Source organism: Leptopilina heterotoma, unplaced genomic scaffold, assembly GCF_015476425.1.
Source record: "Leptopilina heterotoma isolate Lh14 unplaced genomic scaffold, ASM1547642v1 Lhet_105, whole genome shotgun sequence".
NCBI classification, from domain to species: domain Eukaryota; kingdom Metazoa; phylum Arthropoda; class Insecta; order Hymenoptera; family Figitidae; genus Leptopilina; species Leptopilina heterotoma.
Genome location: NW_025110819.1, coordinates 634463 through 654783, shown reverse-complemented (window position 1 = coordinate 654783; position 20321 = coordinate 634463). Strand labels below are relative to the sequence as shown.

The 20321-nt window shown below is 25.7% G+C and overlaps 3 protein-coding genes across 9 annotated transcripts in view; 1 reads left to right on the top strand and 2 right to left on the bottom strand.

Moving 5' to 3' along the window:
- Positions 1 to 910: 910 nt before the first annotated feature.
- LOC122501797 (insulin-degrading enzyme) lies at positions 911 to 8074 on the bottom strand. 3 transcript variants are annotated; one of them, XM_043611564.1, is made up of 15 exons: positions 7942 to 8074; positions 7364 to 7465; positions 6809 to 7008; positions 6204 to 6704; positions 5827 to 6029; positions 5462 to 5710; positions 4961 to 5353; positions 4602 to 4711; positions 4365 to 4509; positions 4179 to 4289; positions 2809 to 2929; positions 2465 to 2683; positions 1991 to 2283; positions 1707 to 1916; positions 911 to 1571 (listed from the first exon to the last, which is right to left on the bottom strand). In XM_043611564.1, exons 2-15 carry the CDS (start codon positions 7417 to 7419, stop codon positions 1341 to 1343), a joined length of 3042 nt encoding a protein of 1013 aa, XP_043467499.1. In that variant the 5' UTR covers positions 7420 to 7465; positions 7942 to 8074; the 3' UTR covers positions 911 to 1340. The 3 variants fall into 3 exon arrangements, with proteins under 3 accessions (XP_043467499.1, XP_043467490.1, XP_043467484.1); XM_043611555.1 differs by lacking the exon at positions 7942 to 8074 and adding an exon at positions 7729 to 7900; XM_043611549.1 differs by lacking the exon at positions 7364 to 7465 and having other exon boundaries at positions 7942 to 8069.
- The window catches only part of LOC122501775, a 126751-nt gene continuing 114406 nt past the window's right edge, over positions 7977 to 20321 (top strand). Inside the window, exons 1-3 of one of the 5 annotated variants that reach the window (XM_043611530.1) lie at positions 7977 to 8109; positions 14001 to 14109; positions 19569 to 19899. In XM_043611530.1, the coding sequence (XP_043467465.1) occupies positions 19623 to 19899 (277 nt within the window). In that variant the 5' untranslated portion in view covers positions 7977 to 8109; positions 14001 to 14109; positions 19569 to 19622. Of the gene's footprint in view, positions 8110 to 14000; positions 14110 to 14842; positions 15020 to 18888; positions 19235 to 19568; positions 19900 to 20321 lie in introns of those variants that run through there. The other 4 variants (XM_043611539.1, XM_043611521.1, XM_043611513.1 and 1 more) reach the window with 4 other exon arrangements.
- LOC122501814 (T-complex protein 1 subunit eta) lies at positions 8408 to 14460 on the bottom strand. The gene is made up of 6 exons (XM_043611578.1): positions 14338 to 14460; positions 13395 to 13655; positions 9808 to 10137; positions 9188 to 9660; positions 8801 to 9070; positions 8408 to 8695 (listed from the first exon to the last, which is right to left on the bottom strand). Exons 1-6 carry the CDS (start codon positions 14338 to 14340, stop codon positions 8413 to 8415), a joined length of 1620 nt encoding a protein of 539 aa, XP_043467513.1. The 5' UTR covers positions 14341 to 14460; the 3' UTR covers positions 8408 to 8412.

The window sequence follows — 20321 nt, the reverse complement described above, 5'->3', positions numbered from 1 at the left end:
GTGAAGAATATTTTTAGTTTTTCAATTCTAATATTTAATTAAATATATTCGAAGAATTAATTCTTCAGCAGCTTCATGAAATGTGCCAATTGTAGACTTTTCCGAATGAATAAATTTAATTTTTCTAAACAATCAAAGACATAATAAATTTCTGTGAAATCGGATTTAAAATCAATCAGTTAAAAGCAGTTGAAAAATTAATTAATCAGCATTTTATATTCTTGAAATTTTCAATTTATTCAAATTTTTCATTAATTTCCTATTATTAAAAATTTAAATTAATTTTTTTTTAAATGTAGTAATATTGTAAGCAAATTTAATTATTTTTTTCCACTGCTTTTCCTGTTTTTCAAGAGATAACATTGTCGAAATTTATACCTGTCATTACTTTCTTTCGTTTTTTTTGCAAAAAAAAAAAAAATATTTCCTCATATATGATTTTTTCTTTATTCAGTCAAAAAATATGAGAAATTTTTTTTCCTGTTTTTGAAATGATAAGATTAGAAATATTAAAATTATTTTTACTTATTTGCTTTGGAAAATTTGTCTCCTTGAAATTTTTCTTCACCATCCTTGTATCGGTTTTGATTTATTTTAATTTTATGATAAAAAAAGTATTTAAAAAAAAATCAAGAGCTTACTTTTTGATATAATATTTTCATGATATATTTTATTCTTTACTTTAAAAAATTGCGAAAAACAGATAAGATTTTTTATAAACAAAGAGCTAGGTAAAAATTAACATTTCTTTAGGTAAACAATAAAGACGATTTTTTAAAACTACAATATTATAGAAATTCATTGATTAAAAATTAAATATATAATAATATTGCAAGAAAAAAAATTTATGCAATAAATTAAGTTTTCTAGAGAAAAAAGTGTAATTATGTAGATTAAATTCAACATTCAATTTTCATTCAAGAATAATTTAATTTTTAATTAAAATTAGTGAATTACAGAAGATTTTTTTTATGCTTTAAATAATTATGCTTATTTTATGCATGTAAAGAGTGCATTCAATGAAAATTTTACTTATCCTGCGTTCAACAAGTTAGAAAAAACTTTTTTTTTTCTTCTTCATTTCAACAAGATTTTGATTTCACAAATACATATCTATAAAAATTTTAAAATAACGGAACCATTGTATTCATAATTATAGTTTTCTTTGTTATTGTTAAAAAAAGAAACAATAACAAAAATAATGTATATATATAAACAATTTCGTGAAAATTAAAATCTAAAAAAAAGATTTGAAAATCTCTTTAAAAATTAATTGTTTCTTTCTTTTTTTTAAATGCTGCTAATTTAGTTTCTTTTTAGAGTACTTGCGTCTAAAAAATTTATAACTTCGATCGTGTTCCTTTTCTTGGAATATTATCGAATGGTTGCGCAAGTGGATAAAGTGAATGATTTGATTTAAAGGCAACAATGTCAGTAATTCGAATTGGTTGTTGATCTTCATTTTTCTTCGTTGCTCCGGTTTCCTCTTGCAATCCAGAACCACCTTCTGCCATTGAAATCACATGAACCGATAATTTTTGTCGAAATTGCGAATCATCATTTATGTAATTCTGAAATTAATATTTTTGAAATTATTTTTCACATAAATAAATTACAGAAATTACATAATTTAAAAAAGTAATGAAAACATAATTTCCACAATTGGGTAATTTTCAATTTCTGTTCTGAAAATTTTCTTAAATTACCTCGTAGAATTTAAGTATTTGTTCTTTAGTTATTGTCCGCAAGTACGCAACTTCGATATTAACTCGATCGAAATTGTACAATTGAGATGAAATTTCATGCCAAAAAATAGAGGAAAGTGTTGACATTATCTTCGGTTTTTCCAGTCGATTAACGGCTAGTGATTCCTTATGTTTGTTGAATTGTTCCTCTGTCATATTTTCGATATGATCCTGTTTGAAAAAATATATTTCGTGTAATTGTGTACAAAAATAAAGAATTAATTATTTAATTTTTTTTCACAAACCTGCATCGATTTCATAAATAAATCCATTCGTTCCTCAACATATTGAGGATGTTTATCGCTTTGTACAATTAATCTTAAACCTTGTGTGCCATTTGTTCTTCTCAGTCCACTCCAAACAATGTAACCCAATTGTTCATCCGTTCTCAAAACCGTGAAACATGGTTCGGAAATTATTTGCGAAAATAATTCCAAAAGCATATTCGCTTCTGTCGATTGCAATCCGGTTTGATAATAAATTTCCGTGCACGATGGTTTATGTAGTTTATTTTCCGTTTCGTACAAAAAGTGTGAGCCTGCAATAATTGAAATTCGTTAAATAATCAATTCTTTAATAATTAATATTATTGAAATTAAGATTGAAATTAAGAAACGAATGAATTATTAAATAATTATCTTTAATAATTCATTCGTTTCTTTGAAAAAAAAGAATTAAATGAAATATTGAAGGAAATTAATAAGAATGTTTTCTCTCACCTCGTTCTAGACTAACTTCTCGAAATAGAACTAATTGCATAGGCAACAATGGTATTATATTTCCTTTATTGCAATCGTTTGGACTTGTTAGCTTTGATTCGACAAAGGAGGCAATTTTTAGTCCTTCGTCTTTTGTAACGTTTCCATGAATCAAGCATTCCACGTGTATTTTTGATAGTAGTTGTGGTATAAAATCCCGTACGCTTTCAACCGTTAATTCTATGGAAAATAGGATCAAGTTCAAGTAATCAGACAATTAATAATTAGGAATTAATAAGTGCTAATAATTATTTATAGTTTCCATTTGAATAAGGAGAAAATATTATATTTATAGCGAAACTTACGAGCACATGCGTCCAGTAAATCATGCGTAACCCAAACTTGTTCCAATAATAATACTGAGAGATAATAAACTGCATGTTGATACGGCTGTTCAGCGTCGAAATTTTTTAAGCCCCTCATATACTAAAAATTAATGAGTTCAATTAAAATTTTTCCATTTATTCAATAAATAAAGTTATGAATTTAATAATTATGTTTCTAAAGCTCTGAATATTCAAATGAACGAAATTTATTTATTTTATCTTCAAATTGAAATTTTATTATAATAATATAATTTTTTGCAAGAATTCAATTATTTTCATAAATAATGACATTCTTCGAAAGAATTTAATTATTTTTATAAATAGTAAAAATTTTTGCCAAAATTCAATTTTTTCAAATTTTAAAAAATTTTTCACAATTCAATAAAATCTTTGCAAAAATTCAATTATTTTCAATAAAATTTCACGAAAGAATTCAATTTTTTTTAATTCGTTATAAAATTTTTCAAAATAATTTAATTATTTTCTAAAATTTGTTTTACACCTTCGAAACAATTCAAGTATTCTTATAAATAGTAAAATTCTTTGCAAAAATTAAATTATTTTTAATACAATTTTAAAAATATTTCATGAAAGAATTAAATTATTTTTTAAATAGTAGGTAAAATATTTGCAAAAATTTAATTATTTTCTAACATTTTAATAAATACTTCGAAACAATTCAATTTTTTTAATTTTTAATAAAATTTTTCGAAAGAATTCAATTATTTTAGAAAATAGTCATAAAATTCTGAGAAGAATTTATTTATTTTCTAAAAATTTTAATAAAATTCAATAATTAAATTGTTTAATTCCAATTATTAAGAAACACAATTTTTTTAAAAACTTGAAAGAAATTATTCATAAAATTCAATTACTTTAAAAATTTTCCATAAAAATTATTAAAGAAATTCTATTATTTAAAAAAAAATTGAAATTAATTCTTCAAAAGAATTTAATTAGGATTTTCAAAAATTTTAATAAAATTCTGGTCAAGAATTCAATTATTTTCATAAATAATAAAATGCTTTGCAGAAATTCAATTATTTTTTTAAATAGTAAAATATTTGCAAAAATTCAATGATTTTCAATATATTAATTTTAAAATTGAAAATATTTAAAATAGGAAAATTATTTAAAAATTTAGGAAACAAGAAAGTAAACAACAACTAACTTCAAACTGCGAACAGATTACCGGAAGACGATTATAATAATAAATGAAAATAATTTAGTAAAAAATATTTTGTTCATTGAAACGTTCAAAACTTGTGCGTCATTAATAATTGTAATTTTATCTAATTTTATAATTCTTTTGTCAGTTAAATCAGTTAAATTAATTTTTTTATACTAACATTTTCCTTCAAGATCTCAAATCTCTTCTCATCAATTTTGAAATTCATCATTTTGTCCATAATTTTATCCAGTAGAACGAGTTGCTTGTGATCGTAGCCCCCGATCGAAAGCTAAAATATAAATTAAATGAGAAAAATATTTCTTTTTAAAAATTGTACGTGAGAAAAATATTTTTTATTACTTACGTTTATACCGTATTTACTATTACTGAGCTCGTACTTCAAACCAGCCAATTCGGCTGAATAGGTATATTCGTTTAGTGCGTCTCGGAATAATTGCACAAACATGTAAGTGTTATTGCAACTCATTGGATCGATGTAAGCTAGGGGACTGAAAGTGTAAATAGAAATTTATAATTTTTTTCCTTTCTTTACAAAAAATATTTTCTATATTGAAAAAAAGTTTAATAATAAAATATTCACCTGACAAAATCAAAAGTTATATTTGCTTTTGGTAAACGAAACTCGTCATCCTGCTTGAACCAAACCCTCATTAACGGAGTGTCTTCAATTATTGAAGGATATTTATCAATCTGTAAATAAGAAGCATTATTTACTATTTTCAAAAACTTAATGCAATTCTAATATTGTTTTATAAATTCTTTTCTAATTGTTTTATTTTAAATATTTGCAACTTAGTAAATAATTCGGTATTATCTTTGAGGTTGAAGTCCGCAATGTTTTTAAAACCAAAAAAGAATTTCGCATTTTTTCGTTTTTTTAAACGTTGTGGACTTCAGTCGCATATATTTATTTTCTTTAAAATTTTAAAAATAACTTACAACAGAATTCTCCAGTTTTAAATCAAATTTAGTGGGAATAAATTCATTGTTAGCTGGCAATTTCAATTCAGAATTGTAACCAGCATTCCTCCATTTTTTAATAACATTTTCGGGTATTTTTTCTTTTTTAAATTTTGTTTTGTACCAGGGTTCAACGTCAGTGGCAATATTCTCATAAGCTTGGGCCATAACGTGAATACGAATATTTTCCGGAGTCAAATAACCAAGGACCATTTTAACAAGATCTGGTTTCCATTCCAAAAACAGAGCTGATGCTGTAAGTATTTCTTCAATTGGATACTCCGGCAAAGATTTTGCTATAAAATGCACGTAGCTACAGGGCGACGATTTTTCCTTAAAACGGAAATTCATTTGCGAAATGTCTCTAATTTCCTGCAACAAACATTTCGTTAGAATTAAATAATAGTAAAATATTAATAGTTTTTAAATATTAATAGTTAAATATTAATAGTAAAATATTAATAGTAATGAAATAATTACATTGTACAAACGCTCCAGAGGTCCTTCCTTTTTAATCATGTTAATATATTGGAAGACTAAGGTGATAATATCGTCAATATGATTGAGACCCTCTTCCGTAAGATCAACGCAGACGTTGAAAAAATTGAAACCTCGAGCACCTGGTTTTCCACCGGATACCAAGGAATTACTCCAGCCCTTTGCTTTCAAAAACGAAAGCAGTGAACCTTCTCCTTCGTGGCCCAATAAATGCGACAAATAACTCACGGGCTAAAAAGAAATTGGAACAATCATAATTTTGAAAATTTCTAGTAATAAAAAATTGTAGTACTACAAAATTACTAATAGGAAAAGTATATTTTGAAAGTAAATATTGATAAACTTACAGAAGATCGATAATGTTCTCGTAAATCCGGAATATAAAATGTCATACCCAAATTTCGAACGTCCTTAATCGGTACAACGTACCATTTGCTCTTAAATTGTTCCTCATTGAAAGGATGTTCCGTCCACTTGGGCGCTTCTATATTTTTATTCTCAATATCAGAGAATAATTTTATAACCATTTTTTCCAGTTCGTCCAAACTCTCTGAAATTTTCAAAATACTTTATTTAATACTTAATTAATTTTTTATATTAATTAATTAATTAATTTATATTAATTAATTTTAATTAATACGGTTGTTAAAATTGCAAGAATTTTTATCCAGTGAAAGGGACATTTTCATTTATGGAAATAATAGAAGAAAAAATGAAATTAAACCTTTTCCAAGAACACTGAGAGCCATGACATTTGACGAATACCATTTATTGTGAAAATTCAATAACTCCTGTCGAATATTAATGTTTTTCTGTTTTGGTATAATCTCAAGTGTCTCTAAACTGCCAGTGCCAAAATGTGAATATGGATGATTTGGATTTGCCGACGATTTATCAAGTTGATTCCAACGCCACGTGTCATTTGCTAAATTCTTCTCGTGCTCTGAATTCACGGCTTTTATTTCACGCTCTGTATTTGATTCAGTGAATAGTGGTTCGAGAAAAAATTGCGCAAAACGATCCAATGCACCCTCGAGATTATCGGTGTTGACGTCAAAATAGTAACAGGTATTATCGGGATATGTGAGGGCATTTGAGTGTCCGCCGTTTTGTGAAAGATAGGTGTGATATTCATTTTGTTCTGGATATTTTTTCGTTCCAAGGAACAGCATGTGTTCGCAAAAATGCGCTAAACCTTGCACCTCACGGGGATCACTTAGATGACCTTAAAAATTATTAAAAAATAAATTTAATTAATATTTATATTTCTATTTTTTCTACCTGAACTGTGGCAACCCTGATAAAAATGATATCAAAATTATTGCTCACCAACTTGAACATCGAGTGCTGCGGCACTTTTGTCCGTTGTCGGATCGCTAATCAACAGGACTTTCATATCATTAGACAATGTAAGGCCTCTATAGTCCTTTTTATCATTCGGTGATTTTTCAATTTTGTCAGTTCGAAATTTGACCTTTTCCTGACACGAATCTTTTCCTGTGATGGATTTCATCTCTAAGGACATTTGTCTGAAAAGAGCATAAACTTGAATTAGTAGAATAACAATAGTCAGCAATAATAATAAAAATAGTAGAAATAATAATAATAATAAAATTAGAACTAATATTAAAAATAATAACAATTAAAAATTGAAATAATAGTAAAAATAATAATAAAAATAGAAATATTACTGAAGATAATAATAAAAATAATAGTGAAAACAACAGTAAAAATAGAAATAATAATAAAAATAGAAATAACAGTAAAAATAATTACACCAATAACTGTTAAAAGTATTTGGTAATAATTACAATCAGGTTAGGTCAATAATACATTTTCAAAATAAATAATTAAAATTATTTTGAATTTGACAAAAATTCTTACTTGCAAGAAGATGAATCCGTTAGTAAATTGTCAACGTTTTCACTAAACGACGTCATTTTATTCGAATCAGTATAAATAACAAATTGTCATCAAGGAAGTATCCTATATGAACAAGGAAATTGACATGTTATTTTCTTTATTATGAATAAATGCGCGACAGAGAAAAGTGTAATTAACATTATTTGGTAAATTTAATTTTTAAAAAGTATTTTATTTACAAAAATAAGTTTAATAAATAATTAGAAACACATATTAAAATGTTATTTTAACGATAAAGAAAAGGTTCTTTTTGTCGAATTCCTCATACTATAAAGATAGTAAGGTTATAAAATTAAATATCATATTAATTTCTAAAATACACTTACTTGTAACTGATTCATTCAATAACAACAACAAAAAAATTAAAAACTTAAATAAGTAATAATTTTTGTCAAAAGTATTATTATTATATTAAAAATAGAGCAGCAGACAAATAGATCACCAGCTGTTTTCTTTCAATTTTCAGAGAGGATCGGATCGACAACTAACCTCAAAAAAACAGATGTCGATACTAATTGTATTTTAAATACGCGACTTACCTCATCAAATTTAGTGACTTTACTGGAAAGGAAAATGTGGATCGACACTTTATTATTCTAATTAAAAACATTTGTGAGAGACTAACTGTTATTCGTGAATTTTGAAATATGGAAGAGTTCGTCTTTATCCTAAATCCAAGTGAAGTTGACCATTTTTCACCATACAAGGTAATTTTTTTTGTCACTATTTAAATATTTGCGCGTAAAAAAATGATGACACATTATGTCATTTCCATTTTTAAATTTATTTTTCTTGTGGATTAGGTTTGGAAAATGATGAAATAAAAAAGCATGAGTCGTCAGTAAAAAAAGCATTTTGTATTATATTTAACGGTACATATTTTTAAAAGGTCAATGATAAAGACAAAAAAAAATACTCGTTGATTCACAGAAATAAAGGAAAAAATTTCTGTGAAGTGCATTTAGAAAAGTTAATTTAAATTTCGAATTGTGTTGTATTTTTCTAAATTATTACATCGGTCTGCCCATTCCACGTCCTCCGCCCTGTTGTTGTTGTTGACTGGAAGGATTTTTAATTGTCTCATCGACCGAGAGAATAAGGCAAGCGGCTTCGCATGCTGCAATCAATGCATTAATTTTTACAATCGCCGGTTCCCAAACGCAAGCTTCCATGTTGTCGGCGATATCTTCATTGACAATGTCCACTCCGTACCAACATTTTCCCATGTGATGCTTTTGTCGCAGTTTGTTGAGAATATTTGTTGCATCAAAGCCAGCGTTGTCACAAAGTTGCCTGGAATTAATAAATTTTATGTTAAATTCAATTTGAATTGAATTAAAATGGGTTGAAAATTCAAAAAAGAGAAAATTTCGAGTTCCTTTCAGGGAGATTTCGTACCTTGGTATAATTTCGAGAGCGCGAGCAATAGCTCCAATGATTAATTGCTCCTTTCCTGCAATTACACGCGAATAATCGCGAAGAGTTTTCGAGAGTTCCATTTCAATTGCCCCACCGCCAGCGACGACGGCATCGTTTTTAATCATACGTCTCACAATCATGATAGCGTCATGCAAAGATCTCTCGGTCTCCTCCAAAAATTGTTCGGCACCACCTCTCAATACAAAGGTGCAAGTTTTTGCATTTGGACAACCCGCGAAGAAATTGAATCTAAAAAGAATATTTTCAATATTGTTATAGTTATTAAATCGGTTTTGTTAGTATTGTTGTTCAAATAGTTCCAAATTATTTATTTTTATCTTCTTATTAGAGTTAGAATTCATTTACCTTTCTCCGCCAATTTGCTTCTCCTCGAAGGATTCACATTTGCCGAGAGCATTTTCATTGATATCGTGAACGGTTGTCATCACAGCGCCTCCACAAGCCTTCATTGTTCGTTTAAGATCCTCATCGGCAACTCTTCCTGCACAGAACATATCTCGATCGGCGAAATATTGTGTTGCTACGTCGCCAATTGGCAATTTTGACAGGACAACATTTGCTCCACTCTTGGCAATTTTCTCCAATTTTTGATAGAGAATTTGCCATTCGGCGTCGACAATTTTTTGATATTCCGCTACACTGTCGACACGAACTTCAGCATTGTCGCGTTCTGCTTTCAATTCCAACTCAATGTTCAATAAGGCAATTTTACAGGGAGAATATTTTTTCGGCTGCATTTCGAATCCGGCGTATGAGAATGTTTTTTTGAAAGCCACACCGGCGACGAGGAGCGATTCCTCTAAACCTCCACCGGAAACCTGGGATTTTTGTTTAATGTTAATTTTCATTAATTTCTATTTATTTTTGGGTAAATAATACTTCACATTTTGGTAAATTTAGTAAATTTTACATTTTCATTTTGTATTCGTGAAAAAGGAGAAGAAAATAATAAATGAGAAACGTACCTTCTTGATTCCAATCATATTGAGAGGTAACAAATCATCAAGTAAAAGAACCGCATCGACGACCATTTTACTGAAAAATTCCTTCTGTTGATGAATTAATTTTGAATTCATAGCTGTAGCGGAGCACTCCTCGAGAAGTGATCTCTGTTTTGGAAGATCAGAATTGTCGATCTTGATACTAAGTGTTTTTATTTTCTCAATTGCCATATCGATTGCTTGACGGAAGGACTTGATGATAATTCTTGGATGAACGCCCTCTTCGATAAATGGTTTCACTTGCTTCAAAAATTCGGCCGCAAGAAGTACAACACTGGTCGTGCCATCGCCAATCTATTAATCATTAAATTATTTAAAAACAAAAATTAGTCAAAATTTTCCCACTAGTTTTTGAATTTAAAAAAAATTTATTTTATTTCAGTCTTTCATTTTTACAGGGTTACCACAAAAATTAAATTTTGTTTTTCCCTGGTTTCCAGACAAAATTTAATTTTGTCCTTTTCCCTGACGCTAAAGAATATTTTGATTCACTCTCAAAATATGTAATTGTAAAATTATTCGAAAACATGAATAGCTTTGTTTAAAATAAATATTTAACCATTATTATTTTTCCATGGGAATTAAGATTTTCAAAAAATTTAAATTCGAACCTTTTGAAATTCAATAACTTATAAGAATATTTATTATAAAACATATATGGGTGATTCTCCACAAAGTGGTAACTTTTGAGTATGTTAAAATATTTTTTTTTAATTAAATTTTTTGGAAATTTTTTATTTAGATCATTTTAATAAAGCTTCAGAATGATTATTTTATAGATATTTGAGCTTAATTCTTTCTTTAGTTTTATATACAAACAATTTAAAAATTTGTAATTTAAAGGTTAAATAATTTATTTGAAAAAGTTAATTTTCGACTGTTAATAATTATAAATAGTGTAAATAAGCAAATAATTACTTTAAACTGCTTTAATTAATAAATAAATAATATTTTTACTCATACCTGTTATTGAAATTACATGTTTTGAATTTTTGATACAGGTCAATCGAGGTTAATTGTATTCATTCAAAAAAACAAAACACTTACATTACGCGAAACGAAATTAGGAACTGGAGTTTACAGGAACTGGAGTTTACAAATCAAAGAAAAAAATTCATTAAAACCGTAAAAATTCATAAAAATAAACAATTTTTGCAGATTATTAAAGAGATTTGCTTACTCTAAATCACTATTATTTTTATTTTTTTTTATACATTTAGAATTCGGTAATTTTGGCGGAACTGGAGTTTACATACCATTAAAATACGCTATAAAATAATAGTAACTTTTGTAGTTTTAAATCTAAAAATTATATTTCTTTTTGCAAATTTAACATAAATACAACTTATTAACTTAATAATATTAATGGCAAATAAAATCGCACTAAAAAAGGGAATAAAATTAATGAAAATCAATGAAATTGTAAACTCCAGTTCCAAATAAAAAAAAGTGGAGAAAAAATTAAAAAATTATTTTTACACAGATTTGTTAATGGAAATTAGAAAACGACACACAAAAACTTAGTTTTTGAGATGAACTTTCGAATAGAATAAATAAAAAAACGTTTAAAATAAAGTTTGTGCAAAATAAAACATATTAAACTTCATGATTCATGTGTGGAGAAACGACAAATGTGCGTTTTTTGAACATTTGCAATTGAATTACAACTTTTGTTTTAAAATAAAATTTTTTTTCGATTATGATATTACTAAAAAACATATTGAAGATTAATTATGCAAAAGGTTGAAGTAGATTTGATAACAATTTTTCAAGATATAAAATAGGGAACAGTGGGGAAGCAAAAGTGACCACTGATTGAAGAATCACCCATATCTTTTATAGGTGACAGAATGATAAAATCATTACTTATTCTATATTTCAAGAATATTGTTTCTGTAACTTCTTCAAAATTATTTTCATCACTTCAATTCAATTATTATTTTCTAGAATATTTAACTAAAATTTTTCTTTAAATCAATTATTTTTAATAATTTTTCGACAAAGTTCTTTGAGAATTTTCAAATCCATTTGTTTACAATTCAATTTTACGTGAAATTTCGATTCTTTGGAAATTCTTCAATTAAATATACATTACAAAATAAAAACCTTAAAAAATTTTTTTAAAAAATTCAGATCTACTTTTTCAAAAAAATTAATTCTGCAGAATTGTTAGTTAAAAGTATGAAAATTTCAAATTTTCAAAGATTTTAATTTGTAACCTTTTCAAAATTAAATTATTTCTAAAAATTCACGCTACCTATAATGCTTTAAATATTCAATTATTATCTAAAAATTTTAACTGAAATTTATTTTTAAGTAAATTTCTATTAGAAAATTCTAAGAGAATTCAATTATTTGAATACAAAAATAAATAATTTATTGAATAATTGAATATTCTTCAAAATTTAATTCTTATACAGAATGTTATCAACAAACTCTTAAATAATTGAATTCTTTCGACGAATTTTAATAAAATTTTCGAGAATAATTACATTTTTCGAGGAATTCGATTAAAATTGTATTAAAAATAATTGAAATTCTGCAATGAGTTTTATTATTTATGAAAATAATTGAATTCCTAAAAATAATTTTCTTACTTTTGAAAATAATTGAATCTTTGTAAAAAATTCATTTTATTTATGAAAATAATTGAATTATTGCATAGAAATTTATAAAAAAATTTGTAAATAATCAAATTGCTGGTAAATTTGTATTATTTTAGAAAATAATTAAATTTCTGCAATCGTTTAAAACTTCTCAAAAATTCAATTTTTTTAAAGTGTTTTTAAGTAAAATTCTTCTGTAAATCCATTATTTTCAATAATTAAATTTTAAAATTTAACTAAATTCAGAAGAATTTGAATTATTACAACTTTTCAAAAATCGGAGTCCTTTAAAATTTCTAATTAAATTAATTAAAAATTGAAATTTTCTAAAATTTCAAATTAAAACCTTTTGAAGTTGATCTATTAATGAAAATCATAAACGCAACTCTTTTTAAATTCAATTAATTTTGAAATATTTAAGTAAAATTATTCATTAAATAATTTCTAAGTAATAATTATGTGATAGTTGTTTAACAATTTAGTTATTTAACAGGAAACTATTGTCAGAAATAGAAAAAATTGAAGGTTTAGTATTAGAATTTGTGAAAATTTCATAGTTTATGAGGCAAACAAAATTGTCACCAAAATTCAGAATTTTCTTATGAATTCTAAAACTTCAATTTTTTCCAGTACTTTGAATAAAAAATCCCTGACTTTCCCTGACTTTGTGGCAACCCTGCACTAATTTTTGAATTTTAAAACAATTTATAATAATTGTATTTCATTGTATGAAATTGTCTTTCATTTGTATGAACATTTATGAAACAATTTCCAGTCTCGAGAGAAATTGTTAGTCTTGAGTTCATAAGGTGTTTTACTCTACATTTTATTTTTCTACATCAAAATATTAATTTTTGTTTTAAAGATTAATACTTGATTAGTAGAGAAGTAGTGATTCTCGTTTACTTTAAAGGAGGGATTTATTTATGTCTACCAAAAATTTACCTCTGCATCTTGAGATTTGGCAATGTCCACCAATGTTTTCGCTGCTGGGTGAATAATGTCCAAAAGCTTTAAAATGGTAGCCCCATCGTTGGAAATTGTGCATTTTCCATTTTGATCGACAATAAGTTTGTCCATACCACGAGGACCTAATGTTGTGTGAACAGCATCAGCCACCAGTTGACATGCATTTATGTTGGAAATAAGTTGCGGTTTGCCTTGTGACGAATCCGTTCCTTCTTTCAATAAAATGATTTGTGGTTGCTGTCAAAAGAAAGCGAAATTTAAAAAAAATACACAAGTATATATTATTAAAAGAAAATATTCATAATTTCAACACAATTACTTTCGCGTATCTTCCCATTTTTTTTTTATATTTTCCAACTATTTGGTTTTTTTTTGCTTAAAATCACGTTCTTCTTTTTACGTGAACGACGTAAACTAATTGCGACTCGAGAAAAGTGAAAAACAGGTGAAGATCTACTTTAGTATTAAAAATGGAAATTTCGAGTGGCAATTAAAAAACGGAATTTAATTTCAAAATTGGATTTAATTCTATTGTGATAAATATGTCATTCCTTTAAATAATTGATATTTAATTTTTTTCAGAATATTCAAAACTCATCACTAGGAAGAAAGCGTGTTACAAGTTTATGTCCTTATAAGGTTAGGCGAAGGAAACGGAGCAACATCGAAGATGTTGAGAAAAATGGACCAGGTACGTGAAACAATAGTATTACAAAATTTTCCTTTCTTTTCGATCAAGATATTTATGGTTCAAACAATTAATTATCTATTACGGTTAAGATATTTAATTAACAAAAAAAAATATATAGACAACCGCGTGTTGTCAGCATTCATTTGTCAATTTCAAAAGAAACAATTGAATTCTCTTTCACTATAGTTGGTGTCAAATTGAAAATTTTAATCTTCAGTAAAGACTCACCATTTTTATTAGTTGTTTTTAACAAAATAACACTTGAATTATTAATTAAATAGGTTTATTTCGGTATTGTTCTTCCACAAATTGCCGACTAGAAAAACTTGGTTATTACTAAACCATAGGAAATTAATTTTTTTAAAAGGGTAACACTGCGTTCGATAGTTGGTACTCTTGCGTGCTCTTGCGCGGGAAGGTTGGATTTAAGAAAATATTTGAAATAATGCGTAAATAAATTATTATTAAAAATTTTTAATTAACTAATCAATTAATTATACAATTACTTATTTTTATTCAATTATATTCTAATTAATCACATTTTGTGAAAATGGTGGAAAATTGATTAAAATTCCCCTGTGGAGAACTTTTGAAACTTGCAAATTTCCGGAAGTCCAGGAGCAACCAATTAGAATTAGTGTAGCGTTTGCGCAGTCGGTAAGTTAGGGAGGTTTTGCTTCTGACGTCACATTTCAATATGGCTGACTGCTGGAGAACGTTCATTTCAAATTGTAGTGAAACAACGGAAAGAACGAATAAAATGAAATCAGTTTTTTTTAAAATAACTTTGTGAAAAGTAATTTTTGAAACTAAATACAATGGTGAATTATTTTTCAATTATGGAGAGCTGTTTTTTAAGTGACGTAACTATTTGTCAAAAGTCGAAATGTCGTATTCTCCGATCGACGAGGTATGTATATACGCCAAACTTGCAATTTTGCAACTCTGGAGAAATTGTTGGTCCCGTTTAATAAAAAACGTATTTATTTAAGTATTATTAACATTACTAGTAATTAAATAATTAATTACGTAAATCGTGGATAGTAAGAATAGTTTGAGTTTATTTACTATTTAGCCAGTAATTTTCGATTGTGTTCAAGTGTTTTCGTTATGCAAATAAACACTAACTATTAACCTAAAATGGACATTTTTACTTATTTTAATTAAATAATTGTTAATTGTTATTAAATAATCCTTTTTTAAATTAATTTCTTGTTTTATCATAAACAAAACAAACGTTAACAATAAACATACGGATTAAATGAACAGTAAACAATTAACAAATATTAATTTTTTGTTGTAAAAAAATAAACAATTTAAATTCATTACTTTATTTAGAAACAATTAAATTTGTTAACATGTACGTTAATAAAAAATATTAGTATTATGTTAGTATTATTAATAATTTTAACAATTTACTGTTTTTTTAATTTGACAATAATACATAGGTACTATTAACAAATTAATTTTTGTAAAAATATTGTAAAAAAATCGAAAATGTAAATTAACTAATTTCTTTATTAATTTAATAATAATAATAATTATTATTAATTAAAATATAAAACATACTATTGATTACTAAAAAATTATTGTATAAAAAAGAAATTAGTTAATTTAAATTTTCGGTTTATTTACAACTTTTTTTCAACAGTTAATTTGTTAATAGCAAATTCGCTGAAAAAAAAATGATTTGTATCAAATAACCGATTACTTGTCTATTATCAATTAAATATTCACTTGCTCTTTAAATTTGAATTAGTAAATTCTACTAATAAATTAGTAGAAATTTCTATTTATTAGTAAAATTGACTAATTCAAAAGCAAAAAGTCAGTTATAAAAGTAAATATTTTTACTAATACGAATTTAGAGAAAGAATCAAATAATATTTAAGTCAATTAAAGGAAATTTGCTTCAAATACTGAAATTATTGATTCAAATACCATTTAATTGACTCAAATAAAAATTACTTGATTCAAGTAAAGATTTAATTGATAATAATCAAGTAATTGGTTATTTAAACCAAATAAATATTTTTTATCCTGTGTAATTTGTTACAATAGATATTAATAATAAATGGTGAAAATTAACGATCACTATTTATTAAAATACAACTGAGTGATAGAATCATCTCTACTCTTAGATATTAATAATATTAAGGAGAGACACCTCTCAAAATGTTAATATTTACTATTTTTGAAGCATATTTTTCGGAAAAAAATTCATTTTTTTTAAAGCACATAAAAGAGTGAATTATCCTATTACATAAAAACTTCTATCTTTCATGAAAATATAAATATTTTTTAAATTTCAAAAATAACTTTACTTTAAATGATTTTTATTACTTAAATTTACAATTTTAATTACAAAAATAACCTTTTATTCGATAAAAAATGAATTTTTTTCCGAAAAAATGCTTCAAAAATACACTGAAAAAAAATTTAATTGAATCAAATAAAAATTATTTGACTCAATTAAATGGTTTTATCGTTTATTATTCAATAAATATTTGTTTGAACTAAGTAAATATTTATTAGATCTGAGTTCTTTATTTTATCGTATCTAATAAATAGTTATTTGTACCAAATACGAATTACTTAAGTCAAATAAATGAAATTATTGCTAAATATTGCTTTAAATCAATTATGATATTATGAAAATTACTTGATTCGATAATACATGGTTTTTAATTCAAATAAATATTTATTTGTATCAAATATTCAATTATTCATCATAATTAATTAATAGTTTCAAATAACTTATTTATATTATCGTTTCAATAAGAGATTTATTTGATCCATATAAATATTTTTTTATATTGTTTTTATTAAATACTTTATAAGCATTAAGTAATGCATTATTTGCATTAAATAATTTAGTTTAGGAAAATGAATTCATTGCGCGAAATAATTTTGATTAAAAAATTAAATTTTTTTTTTTTTTTAAAAAGGATTAACATAAACTTCAACAACGGAAGAAAAAAAATCATCTATATAATTTTTATTAATATCAAATATCCGCAATTAATTGAGTGAAATAAATAAATTAAATGTTTCAAATAACTCATTACTTTGGTTTCAATAAGTTATTTACATGATCCAAATATTTTTTATTTGTTTCTATTAAATAAAATATATTTGCATTGAATAATAAATTATTTGAATTAAATAATTTAGTTCACACATAAAGCGACAAAATAAATTAATTGTGTCAAATAATGTTTATTTATATCAAATATCCAATTAGTTGAGTGAAATAAATAAATAAATTGTTTCAAATAATTCATTATTTGTATTAAATAAATTCATTTATTAGAGTCAATTAATTATTTAATTAAATAATTAATTGACTCTAATAAATGAATTAATTGACCCAATTAAGATTTTTTCGATTCAAATAAATATAATTTAAATAATTTAAGTTATTTGAAGCAAATAAATATTTAATAAATTCAAATCAAAATTATTTGAATCAAATAAATATTTTTTTAATTAATTTGAATTAATTGAATGAAATAATTTTTTTCCAGTGTAGTAAATATTAAAATTTTAAGAGGTGTACATTTTTTTTTTAGACAAATAAAAATATTTTCTACAAATTTACCGATGGGTTTTAAAAAAATTTAATTTTTTTACGAAAAATAAAATTTTTTTACCCAATTTATTTTGATTATTGAATTCCTCGCGAAAAATAATGCTGCACTGAAAAAAAATTTAATTGATTCAAATATCCATTTAATTCACTATTATCAATTAAATATTTACTTGAATCAAATAATATTTATTGGATACAATTAAATGGTATTTGAACCAATAATTTCAGTATTTAAATCAAATACCATTTAATTGACTCCAATAAATATTATTTGATTCAATTAAATATTTAATGGATAATAGTCAATTAATCGGTTAACTGAATCAATTGAATTTTTTTTTAGTGTATAAGAATACTCTTTTGGTAGTTTTTAAGTTAAGGTCTTTGTATAGCTGAAAATTGCGTCGTAGTCTCCCCTTAATACTATATTTACTTTTAAAAAATTAAATCTTTTCAAATAAAGTAAAATTCAATTTAAATTTTCAGTTTTTTGGGATCAAAATTTAAAATTCAATGGTTAATTATTTATATTTATTAACTTTTTTTTTAGTGTATAAGAACTCTTTTGGTAGTTTTTAAGTTAAGGTCTTTGTATAGCTGAAAATTGCGTCGTAGTCTCCCCTTAATACTATATTTACTTTTAAAAAATTAAATCTTTTCAAATAAAGTAAAATTCAATTTAAATTTTCAGTTTTTTGTGATCAAAATTTAAAATTCAATGGTTAATAATTATTTATATTTATTAACTTATAATATTTATGTAATGTTAATTGTTTATTAAATTTAATTGTTTCTTTGAGATGAATCAAGATGATGAATACAAAAAAGTAAAGAATAAATATCACTAAATACTTAATAAGTTAATTATTAGTGTTTGGAAAAATAGAAAAAATGTCGCTTAATCAAGTGTTGCGAACTAATACACAAAAAAAAGTGCCATGCACTTTGTGTATAATACACAACAGATTCAAGTGTGTGTCTAAAGTTCGGACACTCGCGAGTCATGATCGAGAGGGGAGAGGGACGTGGTTTAATTTTATAATAGTCAATTAATTCATGAGAAAAGTGGTGTGTGTGTGTGTGTGTTGCGGTGCACGGAAGCGACGACGGAATCATTTTAAAGTTGAAGACTCTTAGGCGCCTGCGTCGCATAATGACGTCATTGGTGAACCAGGCAGTTAGAGAGTAGACATTCAGTCTCGGTTTAGCGCTTAAAGTGTATAGACGTGAACTTTGCCACACAGAAATCAAATGAAACCGATTTGTTGATTGATGACAGAAAATTTATTAAATCTCAACTATTCTTTAGATAGAAATTAACTGAAACGTGAGAATATTTTATTTTTTCCCGAATACACTGAATGGTTCTGAGTTTTTCTGTTCGGAACCGAAAGTTCGGATAGCTTTAGTAAAAAAAAAGGATATTTTAGTTAAGCACGAGGTCGGAGAACCGCGAGTGAATTCGATTCGTCGAGAGTTTGTGTGAGTGTGTTTTTGTGGGGGGTGAGGGTGAGTTCCCCAGGGAATAATCTGGTGAGTGTGCGCGCGCGACTTCTTTCCTGAGGAAGCGTCGCGACGCCCTAAACGAAACCCACGTCCCTGACAAAGGGGTTTCTCTACCCTTATTGTTGACTACTTTTTCTACTTTGTGAATAATTATTATTTTCGTAGTCATTTTTTGTTTTGATTTTAGTTTTTTTCCAAGACAAAAGAAAAAATTGTTTCTTTCCTGGTGTTATTTTTGCCCTTTTTGTATATTTAAAAATAAAAAAAGTGGCGCGCATTTCATTGCCTAGGGCGAGGGAAGAATTTAAAAAAGAAACAATAAAAAACCGTGTGAAATAGAAAAAAAATCTCTTTTTTGCAGAAAAATTGAACGAAAAAGCGGGATTGATGAGAAAAGTGATTGTAATATGAGAGGATGAGTTGCTCGGTGAAGATTTCGAGCGCCAGGAGTTGGAGTGGATCGCAAAGGAAAATAAATTCAGTGGCTGAGGAGACAACGCATCCTGTGAGTCCTGGATCGGGAAATTGTGGTCATTTAATTACTGCGGGAGGACAAAAGACAATTTCACCACGACCGGTCAAGTCCATAGCTGTTAAAAAGGGCGAGGACACTAGTAAACTACTAAAATATATTGATGACAATGTTATCGGCAAGAATGGAATCTTCTTCGGACCATTTGGACGTAGAAAAGGTCAGTGGGACAGTATTGACTCGCATGAGACCTAGAAAATTCCGCATTCTCTCCGCTATTGCTACAGAAATTTACTCTTTTTATTTTTGTTTTGTTGAAATATTTTTTTATTCTCCATCTATTTTATTAATTAAAAAATAAGAATCTATTCTATTAATTTCATTAATTTATAAACAAATAAAAAGAATCCATTCTTTTTCATTAATTTAAAAAAGAATCTATTCTATTAATTTTATTAATTTAAAAAAACAAAAAGAATCCATTCTATTAATTTTATTAATTTAACAAAAAATCTATTCTATTTTCTCAAAAAATTGAATGAAAAAATGGAAAATGGTTTTTTGGTTGTGAAACTTGTATATAAAATTTATTTGATTTACAGTTTTTCGAAGGATATAAATTTTAAATAAAAAACGTATCAA